This window comes from Tachysurus vachellii, chromosome 2 (genome assembly GCF_030014155.1).
Source record: "Tachysurus vachellii isolate PV-2020 chromosome 2, HZAU_Pvac_v1, whole genome shotgun sequence".
NCBI classification, from domain to species: domain Eukaryota; kingdom Metazoa; phylum Chordata; class Actinopteri; order Siluriformes; family Bagridae; genus Tachysurus; species Tachysurus vachellii.
In genome coordinates, this window is record NC_083461.1 from 13486382 (window position 1) to 13505796 (window position 19415).

A 19415-nucleotide genomic window follows, 5' to 3' on the forward strand; every position below is an offset into this window, starting at 1 on the left:
AGTAGGGCATGTTCTTTGAAAAAAAAAATATTCCACTGAATAAACATAGAGAAAGTAAGAGAAAGTTTTTACAGTAAACTTGTCTAGGCCAAAGTTGTTTGCTGTGCACTTTTGAGAGCTATGCAGTTGTTAAGCCAGTGTTCTGTTTTTTTTTTTTTTAATCTTAATGTGATTTTCTCTTTACACTCTCTAGCAGTTCACATTACTGTGTAGAGCAAGCTCATGGTGGCTTCATTTAACGTTGGCCACACCTGCTCACAGAGCTGTTTGCAGCACTTTCATTTGACCATGGCCGTTATGTGCTGTGTGCCTGTGTGCTGTGCTGTAGTGATCTGCTCAGTGCTGTGTGCGATCCTACTTCCCTTCTCAGTCTGTGAAATTTAATTAGCTCTCTGCTCTTCGGCGCAGCACTTTCCTTCAGCGCTCGGCAGGAGCCACTTCCGAGAGTGGAAATGCACCCACTGGACCTTTCCCCAGGGAAACATTACCCCTGTCCCAGTAATCCTGCCCAACAAAGAGCACTACCATACACTGGGGAATGAGGGAATAGGAATGGGGGACAAGAACAAGTAGAATGTGAGAAACAGTTGAAGAATCCTATTGTGTTTAAATATTTTTGGGCTCAATTTCAAGCTTCAGACAAAGTACAGCTGTTGTACATCCCTTATTCTTTTTTCCCTCCCACTCTGTCTTATAATACACACAATAATTTGATCAATTTTGTCCTCGGATAACTTCTTCCTTCAAGCCAACTGCAGATGCCTGCATTCGCAACAATATAAATTTAGATGTATTTGAAAGAATTGCCACCCTAGGTGGCCGGGGTTTCAACAGTTTGTGTGCCATCTTTATTTCACCATAATTTCACCATAATGATATTTTGAGACCATATAAGCTAAAGTGAAAGTGTGTGCCTTTTGGAACTTGGTTGTCATCTTCATCTCTAGCAGCCAATCAGGATGGCCTCATGCAAAGAGCCACATTAATGTGACAGTTTGAGCAAGCAGGGCTAAACTGTTCTGACCTGGATTACTGTTGTAGTAGGGAAGAGGCAAGTGTGGAAAGCTCACTGGTGGTCATTGTATGGGGTTAATTTAAAGAGGTAAGCAATGATTAACAGCAAAGATAAGTGAGTGACAACATAAAGTGTTTGATCTACTTTGTGTTAAATGTACAGCCTCATAAGGTAATAAAGGCTTTTAGCTGTTTTCCATAGATGGTAATAGAATGTAAAAGAAAGCAAGCCTATGAGATAATAAGGAAAGTGAGTAAATTGAGGAAACCCTGATCCAATAAGTTTGTGCGTGGTAATGAGTGCGAAAAGGTTCTCACAGACTCACTTATCCTTCTGTCTGTCTGTCTCTGCCCCTCTCTGTAGATGTAATGGAGCATCAGGGATTATGGCCCCCAGTATATGGGGCTCGGGGGCCTGCTTCTCATATACAGCATTCTTCAGTTTACTCCCGCCAGTTTCTACGGCAACAAGAGCTCTATATGCTGCAGCAGCATCAGCACCAGCAACACCACCGAGCAGCACAGGCAATGGAGTTGGCACACAGGCAAACCCATTCTCAGGTATTTATACACAAATGCCCAGAAATGTCTTATAGCAACAACTCTGAAAAAATGGTGCAAAATAGATATAAGGCAATTTTGTGTGTACTAAGATGGCAGCAGAACTCCCAAATGCAGAATGCCAAAGGTAATCATACAAGATTTCAGGCTGTATTTCATTGTTTAACAGCAAACTATGTGGAACTGTGTTAGCATATTGCAGCAATTTCAAATAGGTCACTTTGCTATTTGGTGAAATTTTATATACAGTATACAACAGATGTGACTATACCACTGTACAATATCACTTACATGACAAATGATTCAAAATCGTATGACCTTTCAATAATTTCATTACTCCTAATTTGACAAATCAAAAACAAATACTATAGAAAGACTGTACACTGAAAATGTAGACCCCAAGGTAGAAACACAAGTGAATACACTTGTGATCAATGATCAAGTTTGAAAACGTGTGATTATTAAAACAAAATTGAGTACACCTGTGCCTTCAGTTTTGGACCTATGGGTGGTGTCTTCTTTTCACACATGGAAACGAATTTCCATTGGATTTGGAAAATCTTGTTGTATGAATTCACAATGATGGAAAAGGACATAGGAAGGTTAATGACGAACTAAAAATCAGCTGAAGACAGTTGCAGTAGTAATCAGGGGGTATACACTGAGTCATAGGACCACTGATCACAGCCTCAATGGCCATCCTTAGACGTCACAGACAGGTTTTTACACAATCTAGCTCTTAAATACAGATGGGCAAGTGCTTCTACACAGGGGTTATCACTGATTTTTTTTCTGTGACAGCTCACACTGTGCAAATGACATTACATAATGTCAAGCTCTGTGGACGGCATCCAAGAAAAAATCCTTGCATGCTTTTCGGACTAAAACTATATTGAATATAAAAATGAAGGTGAATTTTGGGGGCACATTCTTTGGTCAGATGAGACGAAGTAAAATTTTTTGGCTCAAATGGGGTCCAGGGGGGCACGGTGGCTTAGTGGTTAGCACATTCGCCTCACACCTCCAGGGTCGGGGTTCGATTCCCGCCTCCACCTTGTGTGTGTGGAGTTTGCATGTTCTCCCAGTGCCTCGGGGGTTTCCTCCGGGTACTCCGGTTTCCTCCCCTGGTCCAAAGACATGCATGGTAGGTTGATTGGCATCTCTGGAAAATTGTCCCTAGTGTGTGATTGCGTGAGTGAATGAGAGTGTGTGTGTGCCCTGCGATGGGTTGGCACTCCGTCCAGGGTGTATCCTGCCTTGATGCCCAATGACGCCTGAGATAGGCACAGGCTCCCCGTGACCTGAGGTAGTTCGGATAAGCGGTAGAAGATGAATGAATGAATGAATGAATGAAATGGGGTCCAGCATATTGGGTGTTGTCACGAACGCAGGGGTAAAAACAGACCCAAATGCAGGACAGCTTAACAGAAACAGGATTTATTAACTTAAAAAAAGACGAAACATGATGTAGACAACAACAGACAAGGACAACAGAGGATTCCGCGTTGCCTTGTGCAGCGCGGAATGTCTACGTCATGTTTCGTGTTTTTTTTAAGTTAATAAATCCTGTTTCTGTTAAGCTGTAGCTCAACTAAATAGTACAAATAATTATTTAGACATAAGGGACAGGTGTGCAGAGGCGGGGAGGAAAAGACAAGGGCGGGGCAGACACGTGAACAAGAAACATAAACAAAAGGCACATGGCCAAAGTCCGGGCAGAGTCCTGACAGGTGTGGCCAAGCCAGGACTACAACAATGAATGCAGAGTCCTGACTTTGAGTGTTAGGGCAAGGAAGATAAATCCCTGTCGGAAAAGTATTAATCTAAAATGATAATGCTCAAAAGAACACCGCAAATCACACATGAGTTTCTAAAGAAGGAAAAGGTAAAAAATATGATCTGGCCAAGTATGAAGTCTGAATATAACACCTTTGGGGTCTTTTGAAGAGAACGTAAGCAACACAACCTCTCCAGCAAAGAGCAATTGAATGAATTGTCTCTGAAGAATGGCAGAAAAGCAACAGGAATTTGAAAAAAATATTGAAGATTTGATTTGAAAGCTGTACTGACTTTTGTTGCAGGAATTCCTACTGCTTGCATTTTTATTGTACATAAGAGCAAATGCTCCACTGTTCATTGATCTTACTGTTTTTCACATCCACAGAGGAAACCTGAGGATCCCCCTATTGACCTGGATGATGGTTCTCCTGAGATTCGCACCCTGAAATCAACAAAACCCTTCTCCTACCTTTCATCCAGTAAAAGTTGCTCCTCCTCCTCTCCAGGGGGATGTGCTTCTCGTCTTTCACCCTGCTGTCACTCACCAGCCCCACGGCCCCATCCTAAGAGCACTCCATGCACTCCCTGCCCTGAGCCAAGCCCAGCTGTAGCAGCACCACGCTCTCCTGCCCTCAGCCCCCATCCTACCCCTCATTTTACCAAAGAAGCTGAGTCCCAAGACAAGAGAGGAGAGGGTCAGCCGCCGCAGGACTACCCACACTCTCTGGAGCCTGGTCAGTGAAGTAACCATGATTACAGGTTCTGGTATACTAGCATTGTGTTGTATTGTGTCCTTTACTGGCTTTATCTTGTTTCTGAAAAATTCATTGCTTGTGTTTGCGTACAATTTTTAGCTACTTCTGGTTGTAAAGAAGTTAGTTTATGCAGGTTCAAAGGGTAAAACATTTTCATTCAACATTTTAACTTCTAAAGGGAAATAACCGCATGCAGATGAGAAAAAAAAGGAACATTGCATTACCATTCTCAAGGTTAAGGTCTTACCAGCTCCATGGCTCCAGGCCGAAAAATAGAGCGTAAGAGAGATACGGAAGGGAGACTTTGGTCTGCCTCTCAAGGACAGTCAGTCTGGGGAGAAACATACAAAGCTGAAGATAAAAAAGATAGAGCCTTTGAAGAACCACATAGTTCTTTGATTACTGATGACTGACAATCAGTTTATATTACAAAAAAAGGAGAGTTTCCTTTCCTCCTTTTTTATCCATGTTTGTGTGTCCTTTATTTGTTTATATATGCACATGTTTAACATATTAAGGTGTATAAGAAAGAATAGATTTGAGAATATTCTAAGAGACAGTGCAAAGGAAAGGAGGCTAGGATGATGGTAGACAGGGGCTCTCTTATCCTTCAGGGGTCCTTGAGGCCTGGCTGGCGGAAGGATACAAATTCATTTGTCTACTTTGTCAGGAAGGGCGGATGGATACCATCAATAACCCAGTGCTGGGGTGACAGGGCTAGCTCTGCAATCACATCCAGACACCATGCTGTCATCAATATACCCTGCTATGCTGCAGCTCTCTCTCTCTCTCTCTCTCTCTCTCTCTCTCTCTCTCTCTCTCTCTCTCTTACACACACACAAACTCACACCTACGCACTCAAACGTATGCACTGCATAAACATACATATACGCACTGCTACTCACACAATCATTTTTACTCTCACCCAAAATGAGATGAATATACATGCTCACTCAGAGACTAAATTATATGCAAACACGTTTGTGTGCAATCTCTCACACACAAACATGCACACACTGCATCCATAACACCCTTGAACATAATTCAGTATTCATGGAAATTTTGATCATGCCTGCCCACCATACTCTTTATGGTGAAGGCTCCATGTGTGTGAGTGGTAATAGATGAATGTAACACAGTCTCTGAATGGTGCACACTGTCAATGGAAAAGAAATGTACATCATATCCATCACCTGCACACCATGCTTTAGGATTTGATCCATGTATTTTAACTGGTAAGGTCACAGTATAACAAATGAACAGTAAAGCAATGTGGCAGGAGGAGCTTATCTTGTTCCTGTAAGTTATAATTGAAATATCTTATTTGCAAACTGAGCTTAGCCAGAGGATATTTTGACCAGCTAATGATTTTTTTCTTTATATACACTTCCCACCAGATCTTCCACCAGGCTATACTTATCCTGCCATTGCAATTGGTTACAAAGCCGGTCCATCTCCACAAGAAGTCCAGTTAGCTGAACATGCTGACCTGGAGGCAGAGCAAGCAGAACCTGCTGAACCAGCACCACAGCCCCTCCCACTTTCCACAATGGGGGAGAAGGCTGTATGCCAGGAAGCAGAATCCTCTACTTCAACTGCCCAGGTCGAACCCCAAGTGGAGGATGTCCAAGAGGGGAATAGGGTGATGACAGCAAAGGACGTGTTGGATGAAGAACAGAAGGGTATTACCTGCCCTCCTACCTCTCCCTCTCCACCTGTATGTCAACACCCCTCCAAATGCCCCTGCCCGAATGCTTCACCAGCAGAGGAAATCTCACAAATAGAAACATCTAATACCATCACCTCTGAGCAGCCCAGTTTTTTGGAGGTCAAGGAACAAGCAGAGGAGTTCAAAACTCAGGAAGAAGATATTGTGAATCCTGTCCAGGATTCACCTGCTGCTTCTCAGGAGATCTGTACTGTGGAGCCAGCTAAGGATGTCCAAGAGAGGACTGACAAAAACTGTATTTCACCCAGTACATCTGTGGATCTGGAGCTCACTCAGGCTCCATCAACATCCTCTCCCTGCTCTGAGCTTTCTGTTCTTGGTGACCAGTATCCTGGATCCTGCATCTGGAGTCTGGAGCTTCTGATTGCAGCAGCTCTCTGTGCCACAAGAGATGCCCAGATGGCTGCCCCAGTGGCAGTGCCTGCTTGTATAGCACCCCCTCAAAATGGCATGGCGCTTTTGAGTGAGCTTGCTGAGCTGGAGAGATGGCATCAGGAGAAGAAAAGCATAGAGAGTGCAGGTACCCAAACTAACATGCATATTTAAAATACAGTCTGCAATCACATGCATATCAGATGTCTGTTAATCCAGACCGAAAATTGATTTGCCTTGATTTTGGAAGGCAGGTAGTGCAGCAACAGAGTGGCTGTGGTATTTTTTTTCTCTTTGATCAGAGCAGCAAAATCTGCCTCACATACACGCTCACCTCACTTGTACACACAATTTAATTCTCATCAGTGCTTTGCATGCGCAGTCTTGTAGCACTGTGATATAGGCAGCAGGGGAGGGCAACGGCTGTGTCTTTCATTTTGTTTTGCTTCTCTTCACAAGGCGAGGTGTGCAAAAGCGCTTTTCAGCCCAGCCAGATTTCTGTCTTTTCTGTGAAGGAAAGATAACAAGTCCCTCCACCCACCACCCACACCCTCCACACACACCCCACATACCTCCAAGACTGGCACACACACAAACATGTACACAATGACCATCTAGTTTTGTTCCTGATAGACATAAAATACATTCACCCATACACATGTTTACATTTATACACATACTTAACATATATGTTCACAATACTTCAAACCCTGTTGAGTTTTGCTGATCAAGTCGTCCATAGCCTTCTTGTGTTCTGTACTTCCTATGGGAGAGACAGAGTGAAGGCTTGGGGGAGGCTTTTCTTAAAAGGGATTGAGCCCATCTTAAAAGGCAGCCATAATGATATGAACCCCCCGGGCTCTGTGGATTGGACTGTGTCCATTGAGTCATCCTGAGGGAGAGAGTGCTCCCCTGCCACTGGCCTTTAACCTGTTTGATCACGTTTATAAAGCTCATTCTAGATGGGGAAAAAAGGCCCAGCTTTTCCACAGCTGCCTGTGCCTTCCCCCTGTGAAGAGTTGATGAAATGGTAAAAGCAGCTGATCTTTTCCCACTAAGGATTGCACTGCTTTTGTTGCCTAATTAGCCTCCATTGTTGTGAGAGCTGCTTTAAAGCCTTGTTGCTTTTCCATGGAGCATTTTGCACTTCCCTGCCAATGGATGTTTTTATTTACACTAACATTCTCTAGAAGTTAAGAAATCCCAAATGGCTCCACTACATCATAAAAACACTGTCTGTAAACATTGCATTTATTACTCAGCTTTGTGTGTGTGTGTGTGTGTGTGTTTGCTCGTCTATTAAAAGTGACATAATTAACTCTGTACATATTTTTTGTATCAGCAAACTACTATACCGAGACTAAATGATAATATATGTAAAGAATGGTGTCATTGAGTTATTATAGAACGGTAAACACTGGTTTTCTCATCAGTGTTAAAATAGTTTCCTTTTTTGCCTATGTAGCGATTACATACATATCATACAGAGTGATGGTGCAGTATCTGTCCTGAAGTAATTTCAATCATAAATGCATTACAAAACAGTAATAAACATCATTTCATCAATAATAAATGTGTATTATGGATTTTAGTATCCTATAATGTAGTGATCTCTAAATGTGTCTATTGAGAACATGGACTTGATTTAACTGAAGTGTGAAGTTGTGTAACTTAATATTCATGATTCTCTTTCACAAATACTGCATTACTCAACATAAGGAAACTTATAACAACTATTTCTATTTCATACATTTTTTTCTAGAACTTAGATATCTGTGCAATGTTACAATAACATCAACCTTGTAGCTAGTTTCCCAAAACTATTTCAAAACAGTGTCAATTATTCATTATATTTTATTATTTTTTTACTTAAGGGAAATTGCTTCCACATTGCATTCACATATTATGTTTAAATGAATAACGGCTGATTTTTTTTATTGTGAAAGTACCAGTCAAACTAAGAGAGTCTGTACTGTCTGGGATCTTGAGCCTTTCCTTTTCCTCTACTCTACTACTTCAGCCAGTGAGATTGCAGGAGCTCTAGCTGGCATGGTGGTTTTAGCTTGTCTCATTAAAGCTGACTGTAGATTGATTTCAGCTTGAACACCACTGTGCTATAACTGCCATAGTGATGTCAATCAAATGGGATACTAAAGACCCCTGGGAAACCAAAGACCTCCACTTGATAGTGCAGTTCTGCTCCCTTGCTTTTTTTATTTGTCTTTTTATTTAGTTTTCTTTTCCTACCATTCCGTTTCTCTTTTTTCCTTTCCTCTGTTTTTTCCATTTTGTAATTATTATATATATATAATATATTTATATACGTGTGTGTGTGTACACTTTTATTTATTTATTTATTTATTTATTTACAATTTTCACTTCTCTTCTTGCCTTTTCTTCCCTTTCATTTATTTTTTTCTTTCTGAGTCACATCCGTTCATGTCAAAGCTGTAAAGGTTTATCATAACTCTTAAGTAGTTCTCTACTAGTTTTGCCAGTTTTACCTGATTCACCTTCTCCTCATCTTCTTTCCTTCTGTCCCTTATTTCTCCCATGCTTGTCTCCTGCACCCGCACACTCAACCCTGCCAGTACACTGTCTGTGTATTTCCCTGGGTTTTCCCCTCTGTAGAGGAAATTGGATTCTTTCCATGTCAGTAATGAGGGCATGTTTGAGAATAAATAGATGGCTCAATAAACACTTTACCTCTTATTGCCTGCCTCCCACCACCCTCTGTGCTTGCCTTCCTCTTCTCTCTCCCTTCCTGTTTCTCCCTTGCCTCTCTCTCACACTCTTTTCCTTCAATGCTCTTTCTCTTGCTCTCAAGCCTTCACTCTCTCACTCTGCTAGAGTGTGTAGATTCTGCTTTTATTTTGTGTTGGTATGGCATCTGTCTCTCTTTTGCTCCCACTCGTATACGCGCATGCACACACACGCAGGCACACACACATACGCGCACGCATGCATGCACACAGACACACACACACAAAATGCACACACAGTCTCTTCAGTGTCCCTAGGCCAGCTTGGGCTGTCATGAATATTCAAGGCTCATTTGCTGTGAGCGTGTGGCCTGCCCTAATGACTGAGATAAATGTAGAGAAATCCCCCTTTCTCTTTTTCTCTCTCCAACTCTTGTGCTCTCTCTCTCTCTCTCTCTCTCACTCTCTCTCCTGTCTTTGTGTAACATGGCTTCTGGCATCTAGGCCTCGTGTACAGAGATAATCTCTCTGGTTAATAGCTATCATCATCGCTCATTCAGAGACTGTAAGACACAAGGTGCTGGCAGAATACAACTGCGTACTTCGAGCCTGTTTGCTCTTTATTTTGCCCTCTGCTGTACATACAGTACACTATGTCTCGCCCGCTCTTTTCACACTCATGTTATCACATTTGTCTGTTTAACTCTGTTTGCATGACACATAGTACCACCTCATCACTTGTCTAACGGTATGTGTATGAGAATGACAAAAGATAAATGAAGCTTTGTTTTGCATTACTGTAGACAGGTTTAACTCAAGTGGACAACGGATAATGAGTGCAGATATTTCCATGTAGCTGGAGCCAGTGGAAATAAACTTATCACACACTGATCCCCAGTATTTGTCTTGTCATGTAAAGGCAACATTGTGCCATACTTCATTTAAAATCTGATAATTGGTTATCCCTGCAGGAGAGGAGAGATTGCTCATTGACCTAGAGAGTCTAGCGACCCTTGCAGCTGCACGGGCACTCGAAGGGCCTCCACTCACCACTACTGAGTCTTTTCCACCTCTACGTCGTACACTTAACCTGCGCAGGAAGTGGAAATGGACACCACAACATGAACCGGTATCACTATTCCATCTGTTCCTGAGCAATACTGAAAATGTGTCTTTACACGTGTTCTTTTCACACGTTATTAATACGCTTTGACTGTGACTGCTGTTGATGAGTTTGTTTGGTTCATGTTGTAAAAAATACATAAAAAGTATAATAATAAATCCATTATTACATGCTGGAACATCACAATCTCTGCTTACATGAGTGTCAGGGCAAGTATAAAATAAATTAATGATAAAATAATTTAGAACACTAAACTAATTCTTAATCATTGTTCAGAATTTCAGCTAATATGTTTGTTCTTTGTCATCCCTGATTGTGGTGAATTGATCAAATTGTTTGGTTTTTCGGACAAACTATTTGGCCTATTATCACCAGTTCTGCATAAGCACGCAGATGCTGTCAGATTTGATGACCAGCACATTAGCTGATGTCATGCTGGATGTGTGGGTGGGGTTTTGCAGGCATGTCCGGTGAAGAGTGTAATGGAAACATTGGACAGTGAGGAGCTTGCGATGAGGATGCAACTGGCTGAGCTGCAGCGGCGCTACAAGGAGAAACAGAAAGAGCTGGCTAAACTACAGAGAAAACATGACCACCAGTGAGTGATGGGCCACACACATATAAATTTATACACATAAGAACAAACATGCATACCTACTCTGCACCTTACACCCATTCTTGTAAGCACTTTACAAGCCATTCTTCTCTCTGTGCAAATACAAAAGCCAAGGCCACCCAGCATGTGCAGCATCCTCCTTAAGCCATTGACCAGAAGGTTAAGTCCCCCATGCTTGCTTAAGCCCCCTCCTCTGGCCACAGCAACAATTAAGGTGGCTTAATGCTACCCACTATACACCATTAGTGTGAATTAGAGTGATTGACAAACTGTGTATTCACAGAAAAGAGGATACCTCAAGAAGCCCAGCTCGTCGAGGCCCTGGCAGGCCACGGAAACGCAAGCCTACCCCAGGACCAGCTGCCCCCACAGATACAGTCAAGAGGGTCAAGTGAGTTCCCTTCATTTGTGTCCCAAACTGTGCATGTGAAAGCCATCTATAAAGTGAGTGCAGGAGTGTGTGAGTGTGTAAATGAACATTTAAATTCCTTAAACAACTTTTAAAGACTTTTTTCACTTATGTTGTATAGCATGCATAATTAAACCTATCAGTGGTCATTATCTTTTGTGTGTAACTGTACACAGTTCACGCAGTTAACTGTGTACAGCCTGACAAAGTTCCTTACTATACCACATTGTGTGTTAGTAAATGGGGCTGGTATTGGTTTAAACAAGGAAGACTAAGTACTTAATCAGTGAAAAGAGCCCTTCATTAATCATATTTACAACTTCCATTGATTATCTACAAGTGTTGCGACTCCTTCTAACCCCTGACACACCAACAATATTAATTTGATAAAACGAGGCATCCAAATGCCAACACAAAGTCAGAAGAAGAAGTTATCACTGTGATGAATGTGCAGCTCCTCATGAGATGCCCTTCTGTTTATGCCAGGCAGACATTTTGATAAACTCGGTCAAACCTGTTTACACTACCTGATTGAGAAAAGTCCTCTTTTATTATGGACCAGGCTGATTAGTGGAGCACTAATGAGAACAAGAGCTGTAGCTTAATTACACATGCTTTACCCACTCCACATTTAGCTATGGCATTAATAATGTCATCCACCAAATAAAACAAATGATAACTTCCTGCCACTGGAATTTATCAGAGTTCTAAAGACCTTTTTGAAGAGGCTGTAGGGTAGCGGAAACCCTCAGAGCACTGACTTTCTGTTATGGTTTGTGATTTTATGCATTGTTCCTGTCGTAAAAACATACAAACAACACATCTTTATATATTATTCATGTGCTTATGCATTGTTCATGTGGGAAAGGCTAACACTACACTGAAAAAAGGTTCACTGAACTTACGTAATTCAAAAGGTTCCAAGTTGATTAATTGAATTACATTAATGCAATTTGTTTTCAGACATCCAACATGATTTGATGTATTTTCAAAGCCCTGAATAAAATGAAGCTTTTCCCTCTCACCATTCTCAAAATCAAACCCAGGTGTCAGTAGTATTGTGAGGCAAATTCATTTCCCATTACATGATGATGTTGTGAATGCACAACTAATAATAATAACAATTGAACTTTATAGCTATCTCTTTTCATCAACCCCAACATCCTAACAAGTTTTTATAATGTAGTTTGGTTAGATAAAAACTACCTGAATTGATAAAATCAGCTAGACTAGAGAAAACTTGAGATATGAAACAGAAACAGAACATATGTATATAAATATGATATGCAATATATTCTCTTGAGGGGCATGGTGACATAGTGTTTAGCATGATAGCCTTGTGCCTTGGCGGTTAAGAGTTTAATCCCCGGCCTCTGCTCTGTGTGTGTGGAGTTTGCATATTCACCCTGTACCTTGGAGGGTTTCTTCTGTACTCTGGTTTCCTTCTCTGTTCCAAAGACTTGTAGGCCGATTGGCATTTCTTAATTGTGGTTTTTGATTGTGTATCTGTTTGTGCCAGGTGTTGGGTTGGCACTTCGTCCAATGTGTCCTCCACCTTGTGCCCAGAGTCCCTTGAGATAGACTCCAGGCTTCCTGTGATCCTATGACCCCTTTTAAATCTTTCTTTTTTCAGCATAGTTTTTTTTTTCTCTTCCTTTCTGTATCCCTGTCTTTCTTGCTCTGGAGTGGAGTGTTGTGTTGCCTGTTCTCAGACAGTGGCTTATATGGTCAAAGGTCAATATGAGACATTAGTAGCAAACAGGTTATCCTGGAATTAACATTGAGAAAATCAAGCGTGTTATTTGACTTCAGTTTGAGCATGTCATCCCCTGCACTACCCCACACATACACACATACCAAAAACTCAATAGGTAGCTTTTTTACTAGGTAGCCTTGTATTACTTCATGTTTTTAACTTAAATAATCCTTTCAGATGTCAGACCTAGTGAACAGGCAGCCTGTAGGCCAAATGTGGCCCTTTATGATGTTTAAATTGTTTAAAAAATCAGACTTAAATTGTTTTTAAAATCAGACTTCAAGTTCAAATAGATAATTGTAAAACATTATAAAAGAAAAAATACTAAGCAAAAATATACATTCAACATGACATCACTCATGTATTTTGGGAACAGGATGTTTCATTTGCTGAGGTATTCAAATCAAAATTAGAATAAGACGGCATTATTTCTCTGCTTGTGGTTTACACACTGTCAAACTGTACCATATCATGTACCATTTTGAAGTTTCTCTATTCAAATTTGATTATTTTATAATTTGGTTGATTGGGTTGGTTTTTTAATTGGCAAAATATTTTTCATTAAAGTGTTTAAATATAAACACGTTCATTTTATCCCTTACTGACAACAATAGAATGTTTTAGGAGCATGTAAGTTTTCTTTTCCACTGTATGAGCTGCAGGCTGGACAACATTATACACTAACTGTATGGTTTTCAGTGACTGGGTGCTGTGAGACCAGGTTCCTCAGTCTTACAAATCCTACTATAATGTTATACTGAGAATCCAAAGCGGAGCTAAATGAAACCTTAGGGTTCACTTGATTATGCCACCATAGTGACGAGTGAAACAAGCAAAAAAAAAGCGCAGCCCATACTCCTACAGCTTCTACCATACTATTATCCTTTTATTCTCTCTCTCACTCACTCAGTCAGTCACTCACTCACTCACTCACTCTCACTCACTCACTCTATCCGTGATGTCTCTTTCCATTTCTTGCTTACTAGCTTTCCTCCTCGTTCTCTAATCAGTCCCCTCCTCTGAATCTCATTACTATGTAATCCTGACCTCTCTTAGGAGAAGGGGCTTTGTAATTAGGGGGCTGTGAATTCTCTGGCAGTGTGTCTCAGACACCCACCCCCTTCTCTCTATATACGCACACACAAATGCACACACGCTCTACGCTCCCACCCGCTTGGCTGCTAACAGGAGGAATGTGACACAGGGTTGACACAAGAGCTGGGAGGGTCGTTGTGGGTCAGGAGGTTAGAAGGTCGCCATCGGGTAGCGACAGGCTGAGAAAGGGGGAGGGTTGTATCTGTCAGCTTTGCTCGCACACTGGGCTTTAATAGGCAGCCCCTCCATGGCACTCAGTGAGCCCAAACAATCAGTCTCCAAAGCTCGCTCTGGAGCTGGTGTCAGGTTACGCTTGAGTTTCCACAGTGACCCACTCCCTTGTGGCACCAGGGGAGGTTTTGATGCTTGGCGCTACATTCAAATGCAGCAGACACAGAATACAGATGCACTTTGTGTCAGGCAGAATGCTTCTATGTCTTTTTTCCTGTAGATAATAAAAAGGCCTTTCTGTAGCCCCTAATGGCCACTGTGAAAGTGCATATAGAACCTGTGGTGCAGTCCTTGCAGAGTTTTACTGCTCTGAAAACATTCAGATACTTTGTAACACGAGAACTGACAAAACAAACATAACATTGTCATGCCTGTAAGATGCCCTGAAATTGAAAACTGACATTTAGCCTGTCTTCTATCCTGAGATATATGTGACTGTCTTGCAAAAGGAACAGCAACCAAGTTTGAGGGCAACAAATAGAGGCTTTCCAGGATGAAGATGAGCGATGTTCTATTTCACTACTCTGTTCCTTGTTCTTTTGCTATTTAAAATATGTTAATAGTAGACAATTATTTATTATTTAGCCTGTAGGTGCGTACAGGCTAAAGACAATGTAGCATTGCCATTTGGGATTACAGGTCTGTGTGTTTGAGGGGTACTGTGTGTCTGTCTGTGTGTGTGCTGGGGTACTGGGGTTGGGTATCAGGACGAGATGGTTGCATCTATACTGAGTGAGGTGGTAGGTCGATAGAGGTTAGTGTCTATCGATCTAGAGCTGCAATTCAGATTGGCCAACAGACTCCCTCAGGACTGTACTCCCACCCCCACTCCTGCTCTATTTTCCTCTACTTTCCCCCTGTCTCATTATCTCTTTCCACCATCTCTCTCTATTTCACTTACTCTTCTCTTGTTTCAATTCTACTTCTATGCTAGAACCTTTTTCTCTCACAGATCACATCTATACTTTTTGTACCTTTTTTCTATGTTCTTTTCAAAAGGGAGAAAGGCTGTATATACATATATTTACAGGAAAGGCTAATCTGTCTGGTTCGATACCGCAGAAGACCTGTGAAGAGAACAAATTGCAGAAAAAACAAGTTGCAGATGTATCAGAGTGCCCATGCTGAACCCTGTCAGCTGGGCATGTAAGCATCAGAACTGGACCATGGAGAAATAGAAGAAGGCAGCCTGGTCTGATGAATTACATTTTCTTTTACATCATGTGGATGGCTGGGTGCATTTGCTTTGCTTACATGAAGGAGAGATGGCATCACGATGCATTATGGAATGATGGCAAGCCAGCAGCGGTAGTGTGATGGTCTAGGCAATGTTTAATCTACCTAAACATTGCTGAAAACCAAGGACACCCTTTTATGACCACAGTATTTCCTAATTACAGTGGCTTCATTCAGCAGGGTAATGCTCCCTGCCACACTGCAAAAGTTCAGGATTAGGTTTGAGGAACATGACAAATGTTGATAACTTGGCCTCCAAATTCCCCAGATCTCAATCTGATCGAGCATCAGTGGAAGCATCATGGAAGCCCTACCTCACAACTTACAGTACAGGACATTAAGGACCTGTTTCTTATTACATTTACAGCATTTAGCAGACGCCCTTATCCAGAGCAACTTACATTTTTATCTCATTTTCTTTTATACTGAGCAATTGAGGGTTAAGGGCCTGGCTCAGGGGCCCAGCAGTGACAGTTTGGTAGTTTGGTAGCCCAACAACTTAACCACTAGGCTACCACATCCCACATTATTAGTGGAAGATACCACAGCACACCTTTAGAGGTCTTGGGGAGTCCATGATTTGACGGGTCAGAGCTGTTGTGATGGCACAAAAGGGGTCTACACTGTATTACGTAGGTATTAATGTAAAATGTTTGTGGCTGATCTACACATTTGGATGTGTTTACATGTTTTTACATCAATAGAAGGAGCTAAAACATATGTTTGTCATTTGGTCCTTATTTTGATACTCAATACCTCAGATTAATATGTGTCTGCTGTTTCTTTCATTTTAAAAGAAAGATTTTCTTGCATGCAATAGACGCATGCTTGCTAAGTTGGGTTGTGTTCCATGCTTTACCTCCCCTCATCCCCATCTGTCCTGGCCCTGTATCTTCTGGCACTCTCTGCAGGCAGCCCTCCCTACCCGCTCCACCTTTACGGATCCTCCTGGCAGAGGTTCTTTGTAGCAGGGCTTTGGCTTGGGGGCTGTGGGTACAGAGAACACTGATGCCATCTGACAGCACTGGCCAGAGTAAAGGGCAGGCAGCCAGTGTTAACAGCTGAGTGGAAAGCAGAAGCACAGCACAACTGACACAGTCCTTTTTTAGACCTTGTGTATGTTAGTGAACATGATGCATTTGGCATGATTTAAATTAAGCTGTCTGTATTTCTATGTGCACTGTATGTACACATATGTGCTTTCTTTCTGAATACATGCTCCCTGAGATCTTGGAGACTAGATTTGTGATTACTTTTTGCCATTCAGTAGTTACCAAACAGGCCAAACATAAAACAACTGCACAATGTTACACCATATCTGTAGAGGGCTAACTGTCTTTTCTGTATACATGGACTAACAGGCACTTATGATTGGCTGGGATTGCTGTGACTGACATGAGAGATAGGAATGTCAACCTTCCCACCTAGAGAGTCAGTCCAATTATGCTCTCTTGGACAGATGGCTATGGTATTGCCAGGATTGAAGCACACAATTGCTCAGACAGTCGTGCTTCTTAGAAGCCCTACAAAATGCCTCTTTATGCCCTTACACATAGTCCACAATCTTCCACTAATAGGCTGCTGAGTGAATATCATAGTGCATTGCTGTTGAAGTATGTAGGGTCTAGTAAACTGCCACAGTTTGTCTGTTTTGTCACTGTACCAGCAGCAACTAAGACATAGGAGCATGGCATTCACCAACCACATGCCACTGCAGCCTCTGACATTTACCTGCCAATCATTGCAATGTGAGTGACAGGCTGCCTGACAGTGCCCCCAGCCCTCAGAGCAGTAACTAAGACAGGCCTGTGGTGGCTTTGAAGTGGCTGTCTGCTGCTAAGGGGGGGAGAAACAGTCACACACCGCAGAACGAGAGCCCAGCCATGGGCCGCATGGCGTGTGTGCAAGCTCAACCCAATTTCAGTTTAATAGGTCTGTTAGATGGCTGCCAGCCATACGCACACTCACTCATTCTCACTAGCCTCCCGAAGGCCACTGAATTGTGCTCCTTTGTATGGGAAGAGATGCATTGATATGGTAATAAGAGGAAGGGGGGGGTGTATTAATGTAACACTGGAATCCATAGCCTTAAAACCACTAGTGCTACAGGCAAAAGAATAAGAAAATAGGCAGAAAGAGAAACAAGAGGGGAAAAAGAACAAACAAAATTATGAGTGGGAGTTTCCTTAAATAGTGCTTTGCTCAGATATTTCTCGGTCTGCCGTCAGATCCCAGTTTTTCAAGCATGCGGCAGGGAAAGAGGCCCCTGCCTCTCCATTCATCAAAGGCTGAAAAGAGGGTTATTAGAAAGCCACGAAGAGGGAAGGCAAGCCCTGTGCTCTCCTCTGATCTCTCCTTTTCATCCCTTGCTCCCCACTCCTCTTATGAATTCTCTCTGTTGTGATGGACAGGTTGGTGGGAGCAGCATCAGGCCTGATGGCTGCAGAGGAAGAGCTGGCTGGGGGCGGGGACAGGCACACAAAGAGGAAGAAGATGGCCAACAGCACCTACGACCACGTTGGTGGCCTACAGGTGAGTGGCCAAAAATGAATAGAAGTGCCAGTTACATTCATCTTGTCAATGGAAGTAAATGTGAACTGCGGAGGAAAAGTATAAAAAAAAAAAAAAAAAAAGAAATTATATTTCTAGTAATATTGATGAGGAAAAAGGTTATATAATGGTTGCAAAGGCAGAATTACCTTCTAATTCAATTTTAATTCTCCTGTCCCCGTCTCCTTTTCTCAACGCTTGTATCTTTTTACAAACAAAGGTTCCTTGTCGACAGAGAGGCAGACCAAGACTGATGAGTTCCAAGATGGCCCAGCTTAAGCAGAAGGCCAGCACCAAGCGTGAATCTAGACTAGAAAGCATATTTGGTCACAGAGAGAAACCATCATCAGGCTCTTCTGCTGAGCAGACAAACAGAAACATTTCAGGCTGTCAAAGTGAAACAGGTATACTCACATCTGCCTGCCCCTGGCACCTACCAACAATCCAACCTCAAGCTCAATTAGTTATTTTATTGCCATTAAAGGTTTACTGATTGGTTAGTCCTGGTTTTTGAAGATTTTTTTGTACTCCTGTCCAACAGGGAACACTGACACAACGGTGCATCAGAATATAGATGGCCAAAGGATAATGATTCGGAGAGGACGCAGGGCAAAGGTCAGCCATGGCCATGCTTCCTCTCCCCTGCAGACTCGAACCCAGCAGATGATGCTCAACAAGTCCTTAACCAACAGCAGGCAGGAGGTAACAGGGAAGGACAGCTCCTCTGTGGACAGCGAGTTGTCCGAGCCAGGTGAGTTATGATCTGTCAGCAGAGGGAATGAGATGTATCCTGCCATGTCGAACACCACACCTTCGACATCCCCACTCATTTGTCACACTGTTAAAAATATTAACGACTTCTATCCAAAATCTAGGCTACTATTCTAGCTGGCCTTGCACTGCTTTAGAATGTCACACCCGGAGGAAAAGGGGGAGAGTTGAAATACAAATCGTGTGCTTCAATCCATGTTTTAATCAACACTTATAAGAGATAGTGGTCTATAAATGAACCAACTACGAATGAAGCCAAAGCAGTAATAAATATTAATGCTAGCTAAGCCCATGGTTCAACTGAGCCTTGTTTGTAGCGCTCTGTTAATTACCGTGAAAGTTATTCTTTTCACATTTCACAGGCATGCGAGCGTGTTGACGAGTGCCCTGTAAGTGACAAGTGTGTCGACACTGTGTTGACACTCGACACTGTTGCCACTGTGCCATCTCTGCTCCATGTGAGACACGCTGTCCCCGGTGGGCAACTGCCAATAGATATCTGTGACTCTGGAGCGTGTATATATGAGCACACCCACACTCGTCTGAGAGGGGACAGTTAGTTGCTGGTGGACAGTAAATGCCTAGCAGCAAACCTGTCGATGACTTGGCCTTAGTGACTGCAGATCTTGCAAACACTGACAACTACAGGCACATTTGGTTCCACTGATTTGAACTGTGCTAAGTATCAAACAAACGAACTGTCATTGCAGTGCTTT

The 19415-nt window shown here is 42.3% G+C and overlaps 1 protein-coding gene across 7 annotated transcripts in view; it reads left to right on the forward strand.

The window, feature by feature from the left end:
• Window positions 1–19415, forward strand: part of bahcc1b (BAH domain and coiled-coil containing 1b) — a 76244-nt gene that overhangs the window by 45845 nt on the left and 10984 nt on the right. For all 7 annotated transcript variants that reach the window (XM_060857365.1, XM_060857381.1, XM_060857373.1 and 4 more), the window contains exons 9-17: window positions 1379–1575; window positions 3740–4088; window positions 5507–6358; window positions 9884–10041; window positions 10497–10633; window positions 10935–11042; window positions 17790–17910; window positions 18149–18332; window positions 18470–18679. In XM_060857365.1, the coding sequence (XP_060713348.1) occupies window positions 1379–1575; window positions 3740–4088; window positions 5507–6358; window positions 9884–10041; window positions 10497–10633; window positions 10935–11042; window positions 17790–17910; window positions 18149–18332; window positions 18470–18679 (2316 nt within the window). The remainder of the gene's footprint in view (window positions 1–1378; window positions 1576–3739; window positions 4089–5506; window positions 6359–9883; window positions 10042–10496; window positions 10634–10934; window positions 11043–17789; window positions 17911–18148; window positions 18333–18469; window positions 18680–19415) is intronic.